Genomic DNA, 24,778 nt, shown 5'->3' with positions numbered 1-24,778 from the left:
AAGTAGGAGTAGTGGGAGGCAGGAAGGGAGAGGGAACTGGGATTGGTATATAAATAAGATTGCTTTAAAAATAAAAAAAAATAAAAATAAATAATAGGAAAAAATGAAATTCAGGTCTAATCTACATAAGAAAAAAACCATTACTATGGTTTATAATGATAATCGTATAGTAAAATGCTTGCTATTTCTTTAGTGCATGCTACTTACTGTGTTGGAGATAAAGAAACCAAGTCTCTGTTATGAAGATTAATTCTCTAGCCTCTTATGACTAATAACTGTGTAAGCCTCACCACAAACAGACCAAGTATCAAATGAGTCAGACATGAGCTCACAGTAGCAAAAATGTCACAGTGCTTCCTACCCTGGATTTGCTGGCCCTGGTTCTAGCAATGGAGGATCTGGTTCTCCTCCTCTCTGCCCTGATTGTACTAGAGCTTACAGCGCTAATGCCCATCCTTAGTCCACTTATTTCCCTTGGGAATGATACTTGCTTCTCAACATACTCTCTGACTCTCTTCCTGCCATTTTCTCCAGACACAAGAAAGAATATTCCCTGAACATACATTTCTTAGGGCTTCCAGCTTCAAAGCCAAGCCCTCCTGCTGCCAGCTGAGTCATATTCCCGAGAAATAGAACCCAAGACAGGGAAAACCAGGAATACGTGATTCATTGACAAAGGGCACCTAAACAAGCATCTAACAGGGGAAAAAGAACAGGAACTGTAGGGAAAGAAGTCATGTGAAGATGTGTGCTTAAGTGATGTAGGAATTCCTACCACCAGTAGCCTTTAAGTTACCTGCCCACTTGGGCGTGGCCTCTCACACTATTTATGCCAATGTAAAGTGCCCCCCCCCCGCCCCCGCAGGATTCGGTTGCTGTTCTCTAGCCCAGCAGAGAATTGTGATCTGTGAGTCTACCTCTAAATAAATAACCCTCTATTATACTCAATTCTGAGCTAGCGTGGGATTTCTTTTAAGCGTCCTTCTTCACTCCGATAAGATCTAAAAGTGTTTTCATTTGGGAAAGACACTACAGTATAAGTCACAATGTGGTCCCACCTCAAGGAAAGGGAGATGACTTTTTATCTCCCTGTATTAGTTAATCATTGCTATAGGTTTTTCTGGTTGGGGAAGTGTAGGGAATGTGATCTGCTGGGCATCAATTTAGGTCCCTGTGGGGGTATCCTTGCTCCTATAGAAACCAACACTTACTCAAACATCTATTATAACCAAAACTCTGAGCTCTAAACATAGTATTGAGGCAGGGGGAAAGTCAGCATTCAGCTTCCTTTTTCTCTCACCCCACGCCCTGATCCTGGCCTCTGCCAGCTCCCCACCATCCTTTGTGGCTGAAGTCCCTCATACCAGCTATCCAGCCATGAACACTGTAGATTTTCATAAAAGCAGAACCAACCACATGGGCACCTAACCCTTTATTAGTGTTCTAAATCTCTGTTGACAGTTACCAAGACTCCCTGGGTGCAGCACAAAAGTCAACAAGGAAATAAAGCAGCAGCTGGTTTATTCCTTGGGGATAAAATCCACTACATGTATAGCAGCTGGGTATGTGCCCACAAACCTCAGGGCACTGCTGGTCCCAAGGACTCACTGAATCTTCCATTTTAATCTCCCTTTCCCAGCCTGTCATAACACTTCTCCACATCTTTCCATTTCCTTGTACCATGTGCCTCAGGAAGCTGAGCAATCGTGAATACTGAAGCAGTCCTACTACCTGGAAGGCAGACATCTGATCCAACTGCTTGCTGCTACCTTGGACCATCTCTTAGCAACGTCTCTACCATCTTTTTCCATTGTTTCTGTACTCTAAAACTCCTATCATCTGGTACTAACCTCACAGTGAATTCCATTGTGCAACTGAACACCTTACTATAGCCTGATAAAACTCTACCCTATCTTGTCAGAATCTAAAGAAATAAATGTTCCAAGAAAGCCACGTAGAAAATCTGAGACAAATATGCTAGCTAATAACCCTCCTGCTTCTCCTTGCTGACTTGATGTCTAGAACCACATGTTCATAGCACAAAAGTGTCCTATGCAGGTGACAGCTTTGGTATTGGGGCCCGTTTGCGAAAGCTGGTTCTAACAAGTCAGTGCTGGCTGACCCAAAAACTCAAGGGAATTTCATGCACCAAATTTCTCCTGTCAAAGAATGCTACCTAAGGCATAATTGTGAAGATGACAGTCAACAACTTCTGCCTTGCAGTAGCCTGGCATTATAAAACATTGGTTCTAATTCATATAGCATCCAATGAAGATGATTTTGGTTGGTAAGACCCAGATGTCTTAATCTCTGACATGCTATCCCAGTTTATTAAATTCCCTTCCATTAGACACATGTATAGTGAAAGACGGAAATTGAAGAAAGGCCATGAGCAAGTTCAGGGGGCATAGTCTGTTGAATACTCACATAGCCACAGCTGGCTGAAGAGGAGTTTTGATAGTGTAGTCTAGATATGCAACCCCCCCCCAAAAAATGAGGAACTTGGCTGAAGTTTACCAGAGCCCAAAAATGAGCTGAATACTGTCTCTAGACTGAGAAACAGAAGACACTTAGAAAAGCCACAGAGGGAAAGAAGAAACCAAGAAAAAAACAGGTCTGGCTCCAAGATGGGTGATATCTATAAAACCTCTCTATTCTAATTCTTGCATGTCCAAGAACTACAAGGGTCTTCCGAATACCCTGGATGAGACAGTGTAGACCATATGAAGGCAGAGATAAAAGGAGTACAGTAGTGTTCACTCCTGAGAAGGAGCAAGTGCACATAAAGAGAAGTCAGATAGATTGGGAATGTAGACCAGATATCACAGAGAAATGGGTAGAAACCCACATGACTTATAACAAATAAACATAAAAACCATGTCCAACCTATCCTTTACCCATGACAACTCAGAAAAAAAATGAAAAGTCTGTTGACCTTGCAGATCATGGAGAGCAAACTGGCTTGACCCTAGCTAGATAAATATTACAGAATCATGAATCCCTGGACCAACTCCAGGAGTTAAAGAGAAGATCTTGGCATCAGGTTAGGGTTGGGAGTGCGAATTAAGTGATGCTGAGATTTCTACTTATTATGGCTCCGCGATAGAATGATACACCCGAAGAATTATGATTTGCACATGCCTGCCTCAGAACAGAACAGGCTATGCCGAATTATCTCCCTTCCTCCCAATCTCCCTCTCTCCCCACTCCCGCCCCGTGTATTTAACTCCATCTGCACACACTATGTGGTTAAGCCTTACATTGATGTGCTGGTGATTTTAGACTGTTGTAAATAGCTTATCTAAAAATACTAGGCACTTCTGTCAATAGCACACTAATCCGATCTTGCTGTGCATTTTTACAACAGCAACCTGAACTAAGAAACAGTTACCCTCCATCTTCATCTCACAAAAAGGGGCGACCTGACCCTCTAAAATCGCATCCTTCACTAGCCAAAACTTGCCAGACTCTCCCTGTTTCTGTCTCTCCATGTCTCTTCATGGTATTTGATTGGACGTGCTCAGCTCAGCTTTTAGCTGAAGTCAAAGGTATTTACCTATATTTTCAATGTTTGATCCGTGGGCTGGCTCTGAGGTGTACATAATTCTCTTTAAGTAACTGAGTCATTTCCTTCTAGGAACAAGCCACAATTGATGGCTCAACACAGAGTGGGCGTGTACTTTTGCAGGTCACTCTGTCCCTTGTCTCTCTGGGATTCAGTATGGCCTACTGGATCTCTGACTCTACTCCTGCTGTTCTTTTTATCTTATACCTTGCTTTTATAGATGTTTGTGTGGCCCATTTTTGTACAGTGGATAGGGTCTAAATCGCAGCTCCTCTGAAAACTCTGTTGGGCGTAGCTTACCTAAAAGATGAGGTGCTTCTGTCACCTTCCTGCACCCTTCCTCTTCTGTGTTTCAGATCACACTCTGCTATTGCAGAGCCTGTTTGTTGGCACTGTTATCTACCTCCCCCTGCCCCGTGTGTGCAGAATTTACAAGGGAGTCACTGTGCTTTATTGATGGTGCTATTGCTCAAATCAATAAGAATTTAGTATTTGAATTGGCACTGGGTTCTGTCTGTCCCACTGCATCCTCCATGGCTTAACAATAAGGGAATGAAAAAAAAATGACATACAGACAGGAAAGCTGGGATCAGGCAGGCTGTGCTCCCCATGATGGAGCAGCACAAACTCTGCAACAGCCAATAAACTCAGCATGTTTCCCATATAGTGCACAGAAAAGAGAGATAGCTAGTTGTGGTGTGGGGGGGGGGGTGGGAAATCTCTGTAGGGGAGCAGTCTCAGATGTAGACATTCAAAAGGAGGAAGCTGTAGTTGCTAGTTTTAGCTCACACTACTAACATTCCCACACAAACCGAAGGAACACTCTGCAGTTCTAAGCCTGATTCTTACAGGGAAGAATTTACCATGCCCACGGGACTGAGACATTTGTGTCTGTTTTTGACATGGCTGTGCCCATGTTTACGGTTCATATTTATTTGAGGCTTCTTTTGGTCTTTACATGTTTACTCAAGGCTTCCTCGCTCCTCCACACTGCCTATGTTAGTCTTTCACTTGGAGCATCTCCCACATTAATAAGTCTAGTCCATTTCCCTTCCCAAACTAAAAGCATACATTGATAAAGAACTACATATTGGCCATGTGCTTTGGGAAAGTTTGGAGATTTTTTTTCTAACATAATGTAAGTAATTCCAGGCTTTCAGAACTATTTGCTATATGTAGCTACCCTTGTATCATCTACTTTTTCTACACATAATATATAAAAGTCCCTGAGGAGGTGGAGAAGCCTCCAACTAAACTTTAACTTAGTAAGAAGCATAAATGTCACAAAGTTTTTTCCCACCCCACCCCTCACCGCTGGCTTTGTGATAGAAATGGACAGAATAGGTTTGCACTCTACCATTGCAACTCTTCCAGAAAGACATGTTAAACCTTAGGTTCCACACATCAATGTCGCAACTGTCTTGTTCATGTATGTAGACCAATGATCAAGGACAGCCCTTATATGATGTTGACGCTCAGTACATGAAGCTTGAGTGTTTGCTGAGTGAACACAGTGACCAAACATTAAAACATATTTGCTTTTTAATCGGGTAGAGTCTTTAACCTTGAGAAAAAGGCCCAAGAGTTAGTGCTGCCAGAATTAGTGCCAGTAAAATCACCAGGAAAGACGAGAATTCGCAGAATTCACTAAGAGGTAACAGGCCACCAGTGTCTTTGCTGATTTTATAATTTTACGTCGTGTTCTTTACTCAGTAAAACCCACCTTCTAACAAGTCAGTATGATAATGTGCAGTTTTACTGCTCCATCACATCAAAGGTGTTTAAGATTCAGTAAAAGGTGTTGGGCCTTTCTCACTCTCCCTCCTGCAGCCTCCGCTCTCCCGCACCTGCACAGACACCCGAGAAGCAGGCTTCTCTAGCCGACTTTGTGGTGGTGCATTCCATTTCGCTGTCTCCCCGCTTTCTGAGTTAACGCACTTGGTAATTGCCACAGGGACTGAGTGGTCCCTAAGGGTAGAGTGCTGAGCTCTGTGTAATAGATGTTGGTGTATTTCCACTTTACCTGGCACTTGAGCCTGTCAGAGTTTACCATTAACACCGGAGCTCGCCTTGAGGACAAACTGCAGGTGATAATATTAGACTGTATCACAGTCCCTTCGGAGTGCCTCGTGGTTATGACTAAATTCGTAGTAAAGCGAATGTCTTTCACAACTCTAGCTGTTGCCATAGCGCGCGCCTAAGCTGCCTCACACCCTGAAGGATTGCAGTATCTCCAGTGCTAAAAGGGATCACAGCTATTCAAAATAGGTCAGCCTGACCAGATGGAGGCCATTGCATTTGCATGGGCTAGCTAAGCCTCTTTTCCAGCACATGATCCCTGAAGAAACCAGTTTTCCTGTATATCATGATAATCTCCCCTCATGAACAGTCTTTCCATCAAGAGCAGGTCAGAATTGGAGCAACACGACCAAGACAGTCTCTAAAGTGCTATTTCACACGGAGATGTGGATCATGGTTTGTAATAACATTGAAAGGCAAATCTTGTTTGCCATCTTCAGGATAATTTTAAGAGTTTCACACATGATTTTATTCTCCTCCTGAAGGTAGAGCTTGTGTTTCCATTTTTTTTTTTTGAGCCTATTAGGGGCTTAGTTATTTCACTGATAATCAATAAAATGTGGCAGCAAAACTGGTCATGTAATTTTATCTTGGGAAGAAACCCATGGCTGGCATGAGTGTGTTTGTGTGGAAGTGGAGAACATGCCAGTCAAAAACCCCTAGTTAAAATCTTCCCAGACCAGGCATCATACTTGTGAGTGATAAAGTCTGCCCACTTGTAACCAGAGGCACTTTTCTGTGACCGTGGTATCCAGAGGAACCTAGCTGACCTTAGACCTAAGTCATGGTTTTCTGAGGATGTTGGTTCTGTCATAATGAATAAACAAAGCAGGAGGTATATTACACATAGCATGATGCAGAACTTGAATGACTTGCCTTTCCACTAGGAATATGGTCGTTAATGGGAAATACTGCCCTGTGTGCACAGAGACAAGGCAGTGTTTCACAGACTAGTAGTTACTGGATGGCTGCAAGCGATGGTTTGACGGGTAGCCAGTATCTCCTTCCCCAAGAGATGTTTCCGCTCTTAGCTTCTACTGCAGTCATCGTTCTGATGAGATTTGCAAACTTAGAAAATTTTTGGACTGTAAAGGCGTAAGCGAATGCAGACAGATTGTCAAAATATAGACAGCTTTAATGGAGGAATAGACTTACAGAACCACTGTTCCCGCGGAGACCAGGAAAGCAGAAGAGGACGCTGGGAGCACGCTCACCAATTTTATAGGAGAACTTTAGCCTGAGGCAAACACGCCCCCTAAGGGGTGGGACTTATCCCTACATTGGACTCTTAGAAATTTTCAGGTCTGGGTTTCAAGAAGAGACTTTCCATGAGGCAGGATGCAAAGCAAGAGAGTAAATGTCCCTTTTTACCTGTCTTCATTGGGGTTTCCATTGCTGTGATCAAAAGCAACTTGGTGAGAAAAAAGTTACGTCGGCTTCCAGTTTTCGGGTTACACCCCATCCCTGAGGAAAGTCAGAGAAAGAACTCAAAAAAACCTAGGGATTAGTAGCTGACACAGAGGCATGGGGCAAAGCTGTTTCTTGTGGCATGTTCAACTTTCTTATACAGCTCAGGACCACCTGTCCAGGGGTGGCAGCACCTGTCCTAGGCTGGAACCACCCACATAAATCATTAGTCAAGAAAACACACTACAAACTTGCTGAAAAACAATTTGATGGAGATATGTTCACAACTGAGGTTTGCCTTCCCAGAAAATTCTAGTTTTTGTCAAGCCAACAGGAAAACAACCAGGTCATCCCCTTACTCTGTTCTCTAGGGTGGGACTTCTTCCCAGCCTCATGTGACCTAGGACAGCACATTTCCTTGGCATGGCACAACTTAATTGGTATAGGCCTAAGCATGTAACGTATGCTAGATTAATGGAAGTAAGCACTGAGACACTCACGGGGAATGCTGGAACGTATGTGCCCATTCTTCTTCAGCAGATGGGAAGCGAGAAGAATGTTGCTCTGAAAGCCATTGGAGCCATCCTGTGATGATGACAGACAGGATCTGTGGGTCCTGGGAACGGGAAGACAGAGCAGTAGCACAACTGAGAGGAAAAAGGAATTGCAATTATCCTGATGGTTTTGAACCCCGAACCCAGCTACCTGTTCTTGAAACTGGATATTCCCTGGACTGTTTTAAAATATCAAGTGCACAACTCATTTTTTTAAACAACTAGTTTTTTGTTTGTTTTTTACAAAAAGATAGTGAATACCTTATGTTAGACTTCTCTTGCACTTTTTATAATCTTTGTAAAAAGATTTCTGATGTTGCGGGCATGTGTTAGGAACAGCTGCTGTTGGTCCTATTTGTCCAGTACTCTCAGGCATGTAACAGTAAATGACATGGTGGTGGTGATGCTGACGATGCTGATGCTGATGATGTTTAAGAAGAACTTATCAGGCTCTGAGAGCATTTCAAAGTCAAGACATTCACAAACGTGTTTAACCTGACAATTTCTTTTCAGGGACTATACAGATCTGTTCTAAAGCTTTGAATATAAAATCTCATTTAATTACCACCATGATATTATAGGATGTTCTGTTATTTCCTCACTTACAAATTATAGAATAAAAATAAGGAGAGGATGAAATAATATTCTTCAGGCCATACAACATGAAACCGTACAGTGCCTTCATCCATCCCCCATACCACCTCTGACAAGGTAGAGGGCTCTGTGATTAGCTCCTGTGTTCTGGGCTCTGCCCTATTACAGTACCCCTGGTTTTACATTCTCCGCCTAGAGGATCCCTGATGGATGACAAGGGGAGAGTTTCTGTCATTGGAGACTTAGCTCAGCCAGCAGGTCTTGCAGCAGTCGCAGGTGTTCAGCTGACTCACGCCTGCTTGATTCTTCCCAAGAACACAGAGATCAAAGGGAGGGAGGATTTTTTAACTCAAGTTGTCAGGCTGGTTCTGCTTCCAAAAATTCTACCGATTATAAATATGGCATTCTGCTTTAATCTTCAAAAGAAAAAAAATCAAATTGTAGCTGACTATTGCAACTCCCTGTTTAACTGGGATAAAAGAAAGGTTTATGTCTCAGTAAGTTCTTGCCTACCCCCTATGTTCCCCAAATGGCTTTGGACAGTATATACAGCAGAGACTTGGAGATCCTCCCGTCATCTTATCATTCCTCAGGGTAATTCAGATAACCTATGCACTGCTGTCAATCTCGGGTAGGGTCTTCTCTTTGACCTTACCTCGGAGTCTGGTATTGTTTTCCTTCAAATGTCTTCATCCACTCCACTCTATGGAGATGCTACAGTGCAACACCACAGACCACCATGGTACTTTTCTAGCTGCTGTGACAAACTACCCAACAGCAGCAACTTAAGGGAGGAAAGTTTGAATTTGACTTGTTCTTTGAAATGGTACAAGCCATGGTGGAGTTCATGGCAATGGAGTGTGCAATTGGAAATATTCTATAATTCCTTACACATCTGTGCATCAGGAAACAGAGAGCTCAGGCTCAAAGTGGGATGGGTTAAGAAGGTCAATACCCACACAATAGAATCCCACTTGTAGGCAGAAGTTTCTGTCCCACCCGGTCCTGCAGCCATTCAGTCCCAAATAAACACACAGATGTTTATATAACAAACTGACTAGCTCTTTACAACTTAAGTTAACCCATAATTCCTATCTATGTTTAGCCACATACCTAAACTTGGTACCTTTTCTAAGTTAGGCATTCTCATCTTGCTTCTTCTGTGTCTGGCTTGCAAACACATCTCTGCCCTTTCTCTTCTCATAATTCTCCTACTCTGGTTGGCCTGCCTATACTTTTGGCCTGGCTACTGACCAATCAGTGTTTAACCAATATGAGTGACAAATCTTTACAGTGTACAAGAGCATTATCCCACAGAACCCACTTTCTCAAACTAGGCTTCACCTCCTAAAGATTTCACGGCCTTCCTAAAATGCTATGCATAAAGTGTTCAAACCCTTGAGCCTCTGCAGAAAATGATTTATCCAATCTCAACAGTATTCATCCCTCCTTACTATCCCCATTACTCTCCACATTTCTTCCTTCGCTAATAGTACTGGGCTCTTCCTTTGGGTAAAAAAAACAAAAGCAATAGGAAACTTAGGTGTCTGGTTAACAACTTACCAAAGAGCTAGTAAATTAGAAACTAGTAAGGCGAAATGAGATTGTTTATAGTTTGGGCCAGAAAAGCTTAGTTTTTCTGCCTTTGCTGAGGTGGATATTATAATTTATAGGAAAAATTAAACAAAACCCAGAAGCCATAACTGTGTATTTTGCTGTGAAATAAGTTTCTAAAACTGTGAGGCATCTCTTTCTGGGAGAGTTGTTCTCTGGCATCATAGCCCAGGTTTGTTCTTGACCTTAGCATGGCATTGCCTGGAGAAACTAATTCTTTAGGCTGCATTCTTACAGAGCCATTATTGCACTCTTACACAGATACTCTGCTGCTGTCCAGCCCATTCTCTGTAGTACTTTCCATACTGCAAGGGTTTGTGCCTCCAATAAAGTGCTCCTGTAAAATAATTGCAGGGGCTTTGGGTATTCAATGCATAATTTATTTTTAATATCCCCTTAAAAGTCCTTGGAAACATCTCTTAGATGTCCACTCAATTTAGAAGATAGTGTGTAATTTAATTAACCATTCAATTTCAAATACATACAAAGAAAATTATAAGCCTCTTGCTCAGCTACAGGACAATTTAAGGAGAAAGAGACCTAGGACTGAAGCCATTAGTTACTAGGAACAAGAGAATCATGACTCTGATGTGGAAGAAAAAAAAAAAACAGCTCAGGAATTTGTAAATACTCTCTTATTTTGTTTTTAAGGAGAACTTTCAAAACACAAACAGATATTAACCAAAACCTGAAAACCATTTCCCAAGAAGATTAATGCTGTTGCTTTAAAATACACACTGAGGAATATTGATAAGCAGCTCTATCATTTTTAAGTGATGATTCTTATCCAGCCTGTAGGTTTGATGTTGAGAAAGAAAACACTTCAATATTCTGTCATCTATTAACATGTGTTGCTCAGCCCACACATTTAGTCAAATTCCTGATCAGTCCATCTGTGGACTTCCCACACCCCCTTTCCTGTTATTGGACCTGTAGACACAGCAGTAATCTGTACCATGAGGAATCCAGTTTTAAATAATTATCAAGTAATAACTTTCCAGGCTATTTATGATTTCAAGTCTCCATTCATGGCCAGAGCAGGAACCAAGTCCCATTCAAGTGCCTAGTAATTAGAGTCCTGATATTTATAGGGTACTGATTTTAAGGGAAGGGCCTAGCCCAATGGTTCTCCATCTCTACCAATTACGCCTCAGTGTCCCAGAGCTGACATCCATGGTCCTGTTGGAGCACACCCTCCTCGAGTCCTGAGATGTGTGTGGAGTCTCTGACATAGCAGCATCTCTGCAAACTTCTGCTTTCTCTGCCCCCAGCACACTCCCTTCTCACCCTCTAGAGCATTAAGTTACCCTTCCTCCCAAGTGCTGTTTCTGTATCACAGAAGGTGTTACTGGACACTTGCAAAAAGCTGTGCTTTCTGCAATAAAAGTATCCAACCACTTATGAGATAGCTTCTCAAATCACTTGGAGCAGAGCCCAGTACAGTGTCACACAATTAATCCATCACTCGGAAGGCTGGAATGAGAGGATCAAGTGTTTAAGGCCAGCCTGGACAATGCAGTGGGACTCTGCTTAAAAAAAAAGAAATCACTCGGGTCAAAGTAATGTCCTTACACATACTCAAACAGAAGTCAGCTTTTGAAAAGTGAGGATAGAACAATATTAATGAAGGCAAATTTGTTGCTATGGCAATTGTCAGTAGGTTTCACTGAAGTAACTGTCATAATGACATTTTTATCAAGTATCATTGGACATCACCAGACATTACATAGACATACATCAAAATGGCAGTGCAATACCATTTTACATCCCTTATAGGACTAAGCAAATGTTGGTAAGGTGAAAGAATTAGGACCATCATGTACTGCTCAGATTGTCAACTGATACAAACATTTTTGAAAAATCGTCTAACAGTTGTTTAAAAATTAAATATGCTATACCTGCCTTCCATGACTACATAGAAAAGTAAAGACATGTTCATAGAGAAACTTGAACATGGATGCTGATAGCGCCTTTATTATGATCACAGAGTGAAAGCAAGCCATATGTCCATCAACTGATAATAAAATGCCACATATTCCATATAAGAATTTGTCCATAAAATGGAATTCTGTATTATTTCATTTGAAAATGTAGGTTACTTTTTAAAAGCCCTTTAAATCTAAAGGCCCATGACAAAAGACAAAATGTTGTATTTTTATTTAAAGGAGAACAGGCAACTTCGTTGGGACATAAGGTAAATTAGTGGTTGCCAGGCATTATGGCTAATCTTCATTGCCAACTTGACTAGGCTGAGAATCATCTAGGATTCAGATCTCTGCATGTCTCCTTAAGATTGTCTATATGGAGATTTAACTTCATGGGGACGACCCACACTGAATCCCATGGACTGGGTTGCAAGCTGAGCAGAAAGGTGATCTAGGCATTGGAATTCATCTCTCTCTACTTCCTGACTGTGGATTCAATATGAACAGCTTCCAATGCTTTATTACTTATTATCCCTTCTCTGCCTCAAGGGACTATTATTTCCTAAAAACCCTAATCCAAAGAAAACTTTTCTTCTTTTAAATTGCTTTATGGTGGATATTTGGTCATAATCAGGAGAAAAGTCGCATCAGGTAATGGAATAAGAAGGGAGGGAAGGAGCTGAGGAGTAACTGTCAATGTATGTAGTAGTTTATTGAAGGTAATGATGAAAGCTCTGGGACTAGACACTAGGGATGGCTGAACATGCTGTTACCTTACTAAGCACGATTGAATTATATGCTTTAGCACATTTTCTGGTGTATGAATTATATCTTAGTAAATATGTTTCAAAACCTATATGTATTAAATTATCAACATCTATAATATGTTTTGATCACTGTAATGTGTCATATTAGTCATCTTTCCATTACTGTAACAGAATACTTGAGGAACTAAGTGATGTGGTGGTTTGAAGTAGCAAAATTCTTGAGAAACTAAAAATGGTGGTTTGGATAATATAGGCTCATATATTTGAATGCTTGGAGAGTAGCAATATTTGAAAGAATTAGGAGGTGTGGTCTTGTTGAAGGAATTTTGTCACTGTAGGTGAGCTTTGAGGTTTAAAAAGTCCAAAGGATAGTGCAAAATGTACAGTTTGAGGATGAAATGAGTACCAGGAAGTATACTGGACTCAGTCTGTAATCAGGAGATAAAAGGATTAAAGAAAGACTCCACCCAGCTAAGCTTCCAAGTTGTGAAAAGGAACTAAAGAAAGGCTTACCCACTGAAGTAAATGGTCAAAAACAGAGAGTGGATGCAGATATAATTTAACAAGGGGGAGAGTGCATGATCCAGCCCTAACAAATAGCAGAACTTGGCAGCTTCAGCTACATGCTGCTGGCTTTAGGGACAAGGATACAAGAGAGGGTTATAGAATCCACCTCCCCCGCCCCAGGACTAAGAAAATCCTTGGAGGCAAGGTGTACATCAAGGGTATTTATCCTTGCATAGAGGCCCAGAGAGAGCTGTGACCTCAAGATGGTTTTGGAGATGCCTGAACTGTGGGGTACCTGAAGAGGAAAGCTGCTCGCAGGGAATGGAATCAACCCAAGAGATAGAAGTGTGCTGCCCTCAAGAAAGCTGAAACAAAATGCAGATCTGAAGAGTGTTTTGACATCAGACACGGAGATGCAGACTTTGAAGTTTGCCCAGCTGGCTTTTAGTCTTGCTTTGATCCAGTGTTTCCTCACTATACTCCCTTTCCTCCCTTTTGGAATGGTGATGCATATTCTGTGTCACTGTATCTTGGAAATATGTGATATGCTTTTTGGATTTTACAGTGGATTACAGTTCAGAGATCGCCAGGAATCTCAGAAGAGACTTTGAGCTTTGGGCTTGTAAGCAGGGTTGAGACATATAGTCTATTTTTGAAGTTGACCTAAATGCAATTTTGCATTGTAATGTAGGTTCCAGGGAGTGCAGTGGTTTGAATAGGAATGGCCCGCAAAGGCTCGTATATTTAATGCTTAGGGAGTAGCCCTATTTGAAAAGACCAGAAGTATGGCCTTGTTGGATTGTGCCTGAGGATGAGCTTTGAGGTTTCAGAAGCCCAAGCCAGGTCTAGTGATTATCTCTCTTCCTGCTGCCTGTGGATATAGAACTCTCAGCTACTTCTCCAGTGCCATGTTTGCCTATGTACCATCATGCTCCCTGCTATGATAAAAGTGGACTAAGTCTTTGAAAATGTAAGCAAGTCCCAATTAAATGTTTCCATTTATAAGAGTTGCTATTACCATGGTGTCTCTTCACAGTGATAGAACACTGACTAAGACAGAAGATAAAAAAGAGGAAAGGATTGTCTTGGCTCTTGACTGAGGAGGCTCCAGGCCATTAAACTGAATCTGTTTTGAGGAATCACATTATCTACACAGCAGAGGAAAAGGTGCTTATATCACAAGCCAGGGGACAGTGAATAGAAGAGCAAGAGAGAGCATAGCCTCAATGACTTAAGGCAGTATCACCAGACTCCAGATCCTAAAGGCCCCACTACCTCCAGTAGCACCACCATGAAGATCAATCCTTAAACACATGATGCTTTGGGTGATGGTTACCCAAACCACAACATGTATTATTTAGATAAATAATAATATATTATGTGTCTGTTGCATAATGTGTAATATATAAATGTGCAGAATTATATAACACAGAAATATAACACACTGTGGATAGAATATAATTGCTAATTTAAAAGCTTAAAGGAACTAGAATATGCTTGATATGCATAGGATTTTTTCTTTAAAAAAATGCCGCGGACCGTCCCTCTTGGAGACCACTATCCACGGGAGAACAGGGTGAAGGATAGGATAGCCAGGATACGACGCAAGGGAATGACAGACAGACACACTGGTAGTGAAAATCTGCTGCAATTTTACTTCTGCAAAGCTTCAGTTTATGTACAAAACAGATCAAAGAACTTGGCAGGCTCACTGCATCACCCCATTCAGGGTTCCAGACATAAATCAAGGCTAAGCATAATCAAAATAGAACTCCTTCTACGTGCTCAAGGTGTTGGCAAGGACTTTTAGTTTTGTCTCTTAGAATTCTGTCTCACACCACTAACCATATTCTACCGTGGGGGACTAGTTCTCAGAGTCCTGGGTCTAGCTTTTGTCTATATAGTCTTTTATTCTTCTGTTTTATTATTAATAAAGTTTCTAAGGCTCATGTGGCGTGGGGCATGCTTCAGTTCCTCAAGGACTGCTTAAAGAACGGTGGGGCCGAGCCAAGGACATACTTTGATTTCTTGGTGAGCAGTCAGCTGAAAACAGGAAAGATAAGAAATACAGAGAAAGATCATGCAGGGTGCCAGGAGGGCTCGCTCTCAAGGCCATTTCCAGATACGAGATCTGCCTAAGGCATCAGGTCCTATCTTGACCACTGATTGCCAGGGGACCACCTGGGGCTTCGCTCCAGGAAGCTCTAACCCCAATCCTTCAGCAGGCGAAAGCCAGCGCAGAGGCATTTTGTCACTACACGGCAGTCACTGCTGTGGACGTGGCAGGTCTCCCTTTTTTATTTTTAAAATGAAGCTCGAACACCTCCTGTTTCACTGCCTGTAATGAAGAAAATAAGCACTTTAAGAGACAGGGGAATAAAAAGATGACCAATACTATCAAGAGTATAATTACTCCAATGAATACAAAGTACTGCACCCAATCTAAGGGATTAAGGCTCTTAAGTCCACGTTCCAATTGCGAAGCCAAATCTTGCAGTCCCCCTAATTGTAAATGAGATTGACTCATAGCAGAAATATCCTTTTGTAATGCGGCTAGATCATGAGTAATATCGTTATCCCGCCACAATCCCTGTAGGTGAGCCTTAACTTTATCCCATGGCTGTGAAGTGTTATAAGGTAGTGGTGTGACACAGATTGATTTAAAATCATCGTGACAACGTGTTGATAGAGTTGTTTTTAAATTAGCAATGTCCTGACCAAGAACGAGCACTACTTCCTCTAGCACATTTAATTTTGCTTCCAACTTCTTATCTATAGCTTCTTGTTCTAATAATGCTGAAGTAATATTTTTATTCAAAGCATTCACATAATGGGCAGTATGAATTTCCTGCACCAGGGCTGTAGTAGCCATAGCAAAGGTGGTTAATATAGAAATTAATGTTGTAATTCCCAAAATTAATACTGCTACAAATCGCTTTGGCCTAATCAACTCATTTAGAGTGTTTAAAACCTGCATAGCAGAATTATCATACCAGGGATCATTCCCCAAATCTACAGGCAACATCACAAAAGGAGGGCGTCTAACAATGATCATAGTACCTAACTCTTTTTGTTCTGCCGATGTTATACAATTGGTCAATTTACAGGAATGACAAACTATTTTATACGACTTCCCTTCCTGAGAAATATTCACAAAAGTTGCCTGAGCTAACAGCAATGCATTAGGATATGCTATACAGGCTTTCAGTCCGACAGGTTCAGATTTTGTATGATTGGGCTTCTTTTCCAGAAACATATTGGCTGCAGCAACCAGTCTAAAAAGATCAGTATGTTTCCTTGTCTTATTTTCATGTTTTGCAAACCAGTAGGGTTCTACAAATCCTGGAGAAAACCATCGCCTAAGTGGCTCTCCTAATCCAGTCCACGCATAATTGTGGTACTTGTCTTTATGGGTATCAATGTAATCTTCATAAAGTCCTTTGCCATTGCTCCTTTTAACCCCTGAATTAGAATTTGAATAGTCCCATATCTCATAATCATAATCAACAGGCCTAACCCACATCGCAGAATCCGAAAAGCCACAAGCTAGCCATGTAGGAAACTTAGACAAAGAAGAGTCCCAAAATTGATTCTTGTCTCTATATTTTCCTATACAGGGATCTATAGGTAGATCATGAACTTTCGTAAAGTTGTCATGATAATTAGGATTTCCCAAGGTCTGCATCTGAATCTCCCACATCCATCTCCTACCTGCATTCTCTTTGTCTGGCCCGTCAGTGAGAAAAGTACTGTAGCGTGTACTCAGGCAACCCGAAGGCACTCTCCCTTGAAGCGAAATGCAGATCGGAAGCGAGTCTGCCCTTCCCTCAAAGGTTATAAGAGAGGACAAACCAGTTCGTGCGTCAGAATCCTGAGCACCACCCATTCTCACTGAATCATTGGTTAACACTTTCAAAGGCTCAGGATCTAACCACCCCACGGGTTGCAAGATAGGGGGATTCGGGACATACGCCCAGTAGGAAACTCCCTCCACCCTTTGGGGAGCAGAGATAATGGCCAAAAAGGCGAGGAAATACATAGACGCTGTCAGGGATTTTCCTTGTTCAGTGAGCAGCTGTTTCGCTTCTCGTGTCAGATGACGAATCTTCGTCCATGTTATTTCTGCCGTGGGCCGGCTTAGTTTCATTTTCTTCATTTGCTGCTGGAGCTGCTTTTTCTGCTTCCGCCACCGTCTTTTCCTTCTTCTGCTTTGCAACAGCAGGTCGGATGAGGCGATCTGGGATCCAGATGGGGGAGTCGGCATTCTGTGGAAACACACAAGCATACCCTCGTCCCGAGGTGATTAGAACATCCGGCCCCTTCCAGAGGCCGGAAAGGAGATCTTTCCACATTACTAGTGGCAATGGAGATTGTCTTCTATCCTTGTTCCAGTGCCTTATTGCAGCACTATTTTGTTGATCATTTATATTTAAATGATTTAATGTAAATAAACTGTGTGACAACACATGATGAGGAGTATAATACTTGTTGGCTTGCTGTAGCCTCTGTATTTGCATCTTCAAGGTTTGATGGGCCCTTTCAATAATCCCTTGTCCTTGTGGATTGTAAGGGATTCCTGTGACATGTTGAATATGCCACTGCATACAAAACTGCTCAAATGCTTTGGCAGTATATGCTGGCCCATTATCTGTCTTGATCTGTGAGGGAATACCCATTACTTGAAAACTCTGAATAAGATGCTGAATCACATCTTTTACAGCTTCCCCTGTTCGGGCTGAAGCATGTATGAAATGAGAATAAGTGTCTATGACCACATGGACATAACACAATTTTCCAAAGGATGGAACATGAGTCACATCCATTTGCCAAATAACATTAGCCTTTAAACCTCTAGGGTTCACTCCCATTTTTAAGGGATGGTAGGCAACTGGGCAATGCTGGCATTGCTTTACTATTTGCCTAGCTTGTTCTCTGGTAATATGAAACATTTGTTTCAAAGCCTTTGCATTCTGATGATGTAAGGCATGACTCTCTTGTGCTTCTTGCATTGAAAAGACACCTTGAGACCGAGTTAATAAATCAGCCATAGTATTTCCCTGTGCTAGAGGGCCTGGAAGACCTGAATGACCACGTATGTGGCCTATGAAAAACTTCTCTTTCCTTTGGTGTACAAGCATTTGTAATCTTTGTAACAAAGGTAATATAGGTGATTTCCCTGACAAAAGGGCAGTTTCCAATGCTGGAAACAAATTAACTACATATTTAGAATCTGTGTATAAATTAAAAGGCTGCTGAAATGTCATGAAGGCTAAAATTACTGCTCTTATTTCAGTCTGCTGGGCAGAAGTCTGCTCTCCTTCTTCCCAGTATGAGCCATGATGATATGTATAAACTGCAGCCCTTCCAGTGGAAGAACCATCTGTGAAGATTAATATCGCTTGATCTAGAGGTTCTGATGAATACCAGATAGGAAACACAATTTCCACGGTCTTAGCAAATTCTATGAGAGGATGTTTGGGGTAGTGATATTCTATCTGACCTGTATAATTTTGTAAAGCCAAAATCCAATCTTCATTATTTTGTAATAATAAGTCTACTTGAGCCTTCTTATAAGGAGTTATTATAAAATGTGGCTCTCGTCCAAATAGTTCTCTAGATCTAATTCTACCTTTTATAATTAAAAGGGAGCACAAATAAGGAAAGTCAGCCAACATTTTTGCCTGAGTATGTGGTAAATGTAACCATTCCAATACTCCGTGTTGCCACAAACAGGCAGTGGGAGTATAAGCGGTTGGAAACACCAGCAGGCCCCATCTATCTTGATAATTTATTTGGTGAACCCTGGCACAGGCAATGGCTTCCTCAACAATATGTAATGCATTTAATGCTTCTTGGGTTAATTGCCTAGGCGACTTAGGATTTGCGTCCCCATGAAGTATAGAATAAAGAGGGCTTAAAGTCCCAGTGGTAATTTTTAAATAAGGTCTTAGCCAATTGATATCTCCTAACAGCCTTTGAAAATCATTTAATGTTTTCAATTTATCTCTTCGAATTGACAATTTTTGTGAACTAATATAATTAGTGCCTATAGTTTGTCCTAAGTAGCTCAATGGTCTGTCACGCTGAACTTTATCAGGGGCAATAACAAGTCCATACTGGGTTAATTTATAAATGGCTTGTGTTAAAATTTTTTCAACTGTCCTTTGTTCTGGATGAGCCAGAAGGATATCATCCATGTAATGCATTATATAGGCTTCCTTAAATTCCTGCCTGACCTCCTGCAGGGCCTGAGCTACGAATTTCTGACACAATGTTGGAGAATTCTTCATCCCTTGAGGCAAGGTGACCCATTGATATCTTTTAAAAGGCTGCCTAAAATTCACTGAAGGTACACTAAAGGCAAAACGTTCACTATCTTCAGGATGCAAGGAAATGGTAAAAAAGCAATCCTGCAAATCTATAATAATAATCTTCCATTCTTGAGGTATGGCTACTGGTGATGGAAGCCCAGGTTGCAAGGGCCCCATATCCTTCATGACTGCATTTACGGCTCGGAGATCCTGTAACAATCTCCATTTTCCCGACTTTTTCTTTATAACAAATACAGGAGTATTCCAGGGACTGTTGGATTCTACTATATGACCCTTGTTTAGTTGTTCTTGCACCAGCTGCTCAAGAGCCTGTATTTTTTCTTCTGTTAGGGGCCACTGACTCACCCAAACCGGCTCTTGAGTCAGCCATTCTATTTTATCTGCATATAATTTTTCCGCAGTGGCCCCTATGTAAAATACTGCTCATTAAGGTTATCTGAAGTAACCAGTTTAACATTCATGGAATCCAGCAAATCTCTCCCCCAGAGTGTGAATGGTAAGGAGGGTAAAACATATGGTTGGATATGTCCTGTTTTTCCTTCATCTTCCCACTTAAGAATCATGGAACTTTGCATAACTCCTGAGGCTGATCCCAATCCAAGCAAAGATGATCCCGTCTTATGTATCGGCCAAGAGTTTGGCCAGTCCCTGCTAGAAATACATGTCCTGTCAGCCCCAGTATCCATGAGACCCCTTATCTTTTTACCATTTATTTTAATAGTTTTAAATGGTCTCTCATTGAGTTCCTTAACCCAGAAGATCCCTTCAGTAGATCCAAACTGCCCTTCACCTCTTTGTTCTTTTAATATTTTATTGGGTAAATTAATGTATGGTAATAGCAATAACTGTGCTATACGTTGTCCTTTGTGTATTTGTATAGTTTCAGCCAAGGGCCGAAGCATCACTTTAATGTCATTTTGGGTATCTGCATCAATTATTCCTGGAAGAACCTCAAAGTTCTTCTGGTAGTTAGAGCTTCGCCCTATGATTAGTCCCACTGTCTGAGGGAGGAGTGTCCCAGAAACCTTAGTAGGAACTAAGGCCACTCCATCCCATTTGGAGAGGAGCAAGTCCTCTGAGCTTGCTAGATCTAGTCCAGCACTTCCTGGAGTAGCTCTAGGCAAATCATGAATAGTGAATTCTGATGCCTCAGGGTTTAACATGCCCTGGGACGGAGAACCTTCTTCTCCCTTGGGTGTCGGGTTAGGAGAACACCCCTGTTCTAGTTTTTTGACTCTTTAGGTTCTTCCTCTCCTTCTTTAGTGAGAGGTGAACCATCTTTATGATATTTTGAGTTACACTCATTACTCCAATGTTTTCCCTTTTTGCACCGAGGACATATGCCCGGTAAACTTTTTCGTCCTGAGCTTTTGGATTTCTTGCAATCCCTTTGAATGTGCCCAGGTTTTCCACAATTATAACAAGTAGGAGTGGTGATGCCTTTTGCACCCCCTCCATATGTCTTTTTTACATAGGCGCTAAATCTCTGTCCTTTCATTGCAGCTGCATAGGCCATTCCTTGAACGACCGCTGGTGAGGCATCCATACATGCTTTAATATAATCATTTAATGTCCCTGTCTGTCTTAGAGGTCGAATAAGATCTTGACAAAGAGCATTGGCATTTTCCCATGCTAATTGTTTCAATAGCATATCTGTTCCTTCCGAAGGAGGCAGCATTCTGGTGACTGCCTCCTCTAACCTGGAAATAAAGTCCTGATAGGATTCTTCATTCTTTTGCCTAATGCTAGCCAATGCTCCACCCTTGGTTCCGGGAGGTGGGAGCTTGCGCCATGCCAAAACGGCATTACCAGTTATTATTGTCAATATATCACGTGGGATTTTTACCTGATCTTGGGGAAGAGCATAGTCATCTGTGCCCATCAACATGGACATTGTTGGCTTAGGGCCTCTCTTCTTTATAGATTGAACTATAGAATCTTTACATTTATCTTCATATTCAGTACGCCAGAGAATGTAATCTCCTGGACTTAATGTGGCTTTGGCAGTTTGCATCCAGTCATGAGGAGTGAGCCAAAGGCTTGCGACCATATCCAAAACCTGTAAGGTATAGGGGGCAGAAGGCCCCAGACTTTTAACAGCACTTTGCAATTCTTTAAGAGTTTTAAGGGGCATAGGCTCCCATATGGGCTCATCGTTATCTCCAATTTCTGTAACAGGAAATATCCCCAAGGAAGTATCACCTGTTTTACGTGCCTCAGCCAGCGCTCCCTGAAAACCTACAGGAGGTAGGGGGCGGCTGCGTGGCTTTGGAACAGGTTTTCCTTTTGTGATATTCCCAATTGCTGCCCTTACTGGAGGATCAGTGTGGTCTCTAAAATCATCCTCCCATTCTGTTTCCTCCTGCTGATCATCCAGACCCCAGTCGCCATCAAGATCATTCCTTGCTAAGGGCTGATGAGATGAGGCGAAGGGGGGAGCAGAAGGTTTTAATGGTCTCTTTTCTTCCACGTCCCCCTCCTCTTCCCCAACTTCACTATAGATAGGAGAAGCAGCTCCCGTTTCAGAGGCAGTGTCACGACACAAGCCTTCAAAGGGGGAAATTTCCGACAGCAGTTCTCGGATCTGAAACCATATTTGATAAGCATAGGTAGGTAAAGTTTTTTCCCCATTCTCACGCACATAGCGCCTCATTTCCTTACCCACACGCTTCCATTCATCTAGCGATAAGGTCCCTTCCTCCGTGAACCAAGGGCTGACCTTTTTCAGGAACTTGGTAAAAGTTACCATGTCGTCTTCTGCGACCTGAAATCCTGCTTTGGCTAACTGTCGCCGCAGCATAATTACCATCATTTTATCGCTCTTAGTCATATGTTGCCCCATGGTTCCCTTATACTTAGATTACTCACACTTAACCGGTGATCCTTTACCGGCGAACCTGCAGCGTCCTGGTGAGAGTCGTTCCTGACTATTGGAAAGAAAAAGAGAAGGGGGAAAAGCTTACCTATCCTTCACGTCCCTGTTCCGAGCGCCACCTGCCGCGGACCGTCCCTCTTGGAGACCACTATCCACGGGAGAACAGGGTGAAGGATAGGATAGCCAGGATACGACGCAAGGGAATGACAGACAGACACACTGGTAGTGAAAATCTGCTGCAATTTTACTTCTGCAAAGCTTCAGTTTATGTACAAAACAGATCAAAGAACTTGGCAGGCTCACTGCATCACCCCATTCAGGGTTCCAGACATAAATCAAGGCTAAGCATAATCAAAATAGAACTCCTTCTACGTGCTCAAGGTGTTGGCAAGGACTTTTAGTTTTGTCTCTTAGAATTCTGTCTCACACCACTAACCATATTCTACTGTGGGGGACTAGTTCTCAGAGTCCTGGGTCTAGCTTTTGTCTATATAGTCTTTTATTCTTCTGTTTTATTATTAATAAAGTTTCTAAGGCTCATGTGGCGTGGGGCATGCTTCAGTTAACGGTGGGGCCGAGCCAAGGACATACTTTGATTTCTTGGTGAGCAGTCAGCTGAAAACAGGAAAGATAAGAAATACAGAGAAAGATCATGCAGGGTGCCAGGAGGGCTCGCTCTCAAGGCCATTTCCAGATACGAGATCTGCCTAAGGCATCAGGTCCTATCTTGACCACTGATTGCCAGGGGACCACCTGGGGCTTCACTCCAGGAAGCTCTAACCCCAATCCTTCAGCAGGCGAAAGCCAGCGCAGAGGCATTTTGTCACTACACGGCAGTCACTGCTGTGGACGTGGCAAAAAAATATGTTGCCTCAGGTTCTTTCAGGGATACAAGATTTAAGTCAAAGTCACATAAAACAAAACAACCCTGAATCCAGTGTACCACTTGTCACCCATTTTCCATTTGTTGGGTATTTTTGTTAGACTTGGTTTGGTTTTATTTGGTTAGGGCATCTCTGAATTAAGAAACCTTGATGGGCCTCTAATGCTAGCTTTACTCCCAGTAGCTGTAATGCAGGCAAGTTAGCACCTTCTCGTAGATTACACAACTGGGAAATGAGAGGGATATGTGAGTCCCATCACAGAAGGTCATTATTTAGACTAATGACCTCCTAAAACATCAAGGTTCAGGCATTAATATAATGGCATGTTTTCTAAACTCATTGTCGTCATCATCATCATCATCATCACCCTACTTGGATCCAGAACATCTCGAATTTTAAGTTTCTTAAGACCTGTAATTAAGGAGGAGTCAGCCTTATCTCTGACTGTAGGAACTAAGGGGATGTGAAAGGCAAAGGGTCAACAGAGCCAAATTCAAGGCAATCCAGAAACTGGAACTTGATCTCCATATTTACTGCTCTGTAAACAGTCTATATTTGCTTTTTTCCTACCTGGCTGCAAGATTAATTGCTAAATGTGTGAAGATCTTGGAGTTTCTCCATAAGACTTTGTGTTTAAAGGAGAGATTTTATTATGAGTATTCTGAGGCGAGCATGAGTCAGAGAGTGAGTCAGGAAGGTCATCTCAATGGAGGTGGCTGATCATAAATTAGCTTTTGTAGAATATTAATCTCCTCCAGCTCTTTAGGGAAGCTAGCAACGATTGGTAAAAAAAAAAAAAAAAGTATGAAAGGCTTAAAAAAATAAAAGAGTGGGAAGACAATATCACCTTGAGCTTCTTCTAAATTTGTGGATTTTAGAGGAGGGAAAGAGTATGCTTTCAAACAAACTTTAGAAGGGAATGGTTCTGAAAAGCAAGATGCTGCAAATAGAGAAAAGTAATTATTAGTGTGCTGGGAGCTGATGAGAAACATGAGCCAGAGCCTGAGAAATTTCTTGGTATGTATTTTTCCAATGAATTATTTCTACCTAATGATGAAATTCCTAGGATGGCCTGAAAGTAGCTTTGTAATCATTTTGAGTTTGAATATCTGAGAACCTACAGCTGAGAATCATTAACATCCGAGTCTTTGTGCTGGGATAAACAGAATCACAACACTAGAGGGTTTGGGAAACGAACACTGATTTGTCAGTTCACTCAAAGCTCTCACCTGAAACCATCACAGCATCACAGACAGATTTTTCTCTTTCTTTAATACACCCAAATCAGTGAGCACTTAATGTACTGTTCCAAAGGCCAGCACCACTTGTAAGCTGATTAAAACTGCAAATTGTCAGGTCCTACCCTAGATTATCTGAACCTCTGGGGCTGAGACTCAAGAGTTGAGTTTGAAAATGTGCTTCAAGACAATGATTCCAATGCTTGCTGAAGTCTGAGAAGCTTCGTAACGGAACCACTTCTAAACTGTAAGCAGATAGGTTTAGGGGAGGGAGGATGCAGTTAGCTCAATGTCCAAGCATACTAAATGGTAAGATCTACAAGAAATAGAAGTGGAGCTACCATGGTGTAAGTCAATAGAGGACTCTTTGGGACCACAAAAATCCTGGAAGTCAACACCTCTAGACAGATGCTACAAAATGTGATGGTCACCTAGAT

The 24,778-nt window shown here is 41.9% G+C and overlaps 1 protein-coding gene across 1 annotated transcript; it reads right to left on the bottom strand.

Moving 5' to 3' along the window:
- Positions 1 to 5,346: 5,346 nt before the first annotated feature.
- LOC126494743 (endogenous retrovirus group K member 25 Env polyprotein-like) lies at positions 5,347 to 23,073 on the bottom strand. The gene is made up of 4 exons (XM_050132154.1): positions 22,308 to 23,073; positions 15,334 to 17,277; positions 7,552 to 7,698; positions 5,347 to 5,554 (listed from the first exon to the last, which is right to left on the bottom strand). The coding sequence occupies exons 2-4, from the start codon at positions 17,274 to 17,276 to the stop codon at positions 5,347 to 5,349; spliced, it is 2,298 nt and encodes a 765-aa protein (XP_049988111.1). The 5' UTR covers position 17,277; positions 22,308 to 23,073.
- Between the last annotated feature and the right edge of the window lie 1,705 nt (positions 23,074 to 24,778).

This window comes from Alexandromys fortis, unplaced genomic scaffold, assembly GCF_014885135.2.
Source record: "Alexandromys fortis isolate MF-2015 unplaced genomic scaffold, M_Fortis_MF-2015_v1.1 scaffold_6, whole genome shotgun sequence".
In the NCBI taxonomy this organism is placed as follows: domain Eukaryota; kingdom Metazoa; phylum Chordata; class Mammalia; order Rodentia; family Cricetidae; genus Alexandromys; species Alexandromys fortis.
Note: the sequence above shows the minus strand (reverse complement) of the source record. Positions and strands in the feature narration are given on the sequence as shown.

Bases quoted from the DNA above. Each gene is read 5' to 3' on its own strand.
- LOC126494743 (XM_050132154.1), bottom strand. From the start codon at position 17,276: ATGCCGACTCCCCCATCTGGATCCCAGATCGCCTCATCCGACCTGCTG. The intron at 7,699-15,333 runs GTTCGAGCTTCA...TTTTCCTCTCAG, and splicing joins CAGGCAGTGAAACAGGAGGT to TTGTGCTACTGCTCTGTCTT. The intron at 5,555-7,551 runs GTGAGTGTCTCA...TCTATTACACAG, and splicing joins CATACGTTCCAGCATTCCCC to AGCTCAGCACTCTACCCTTA.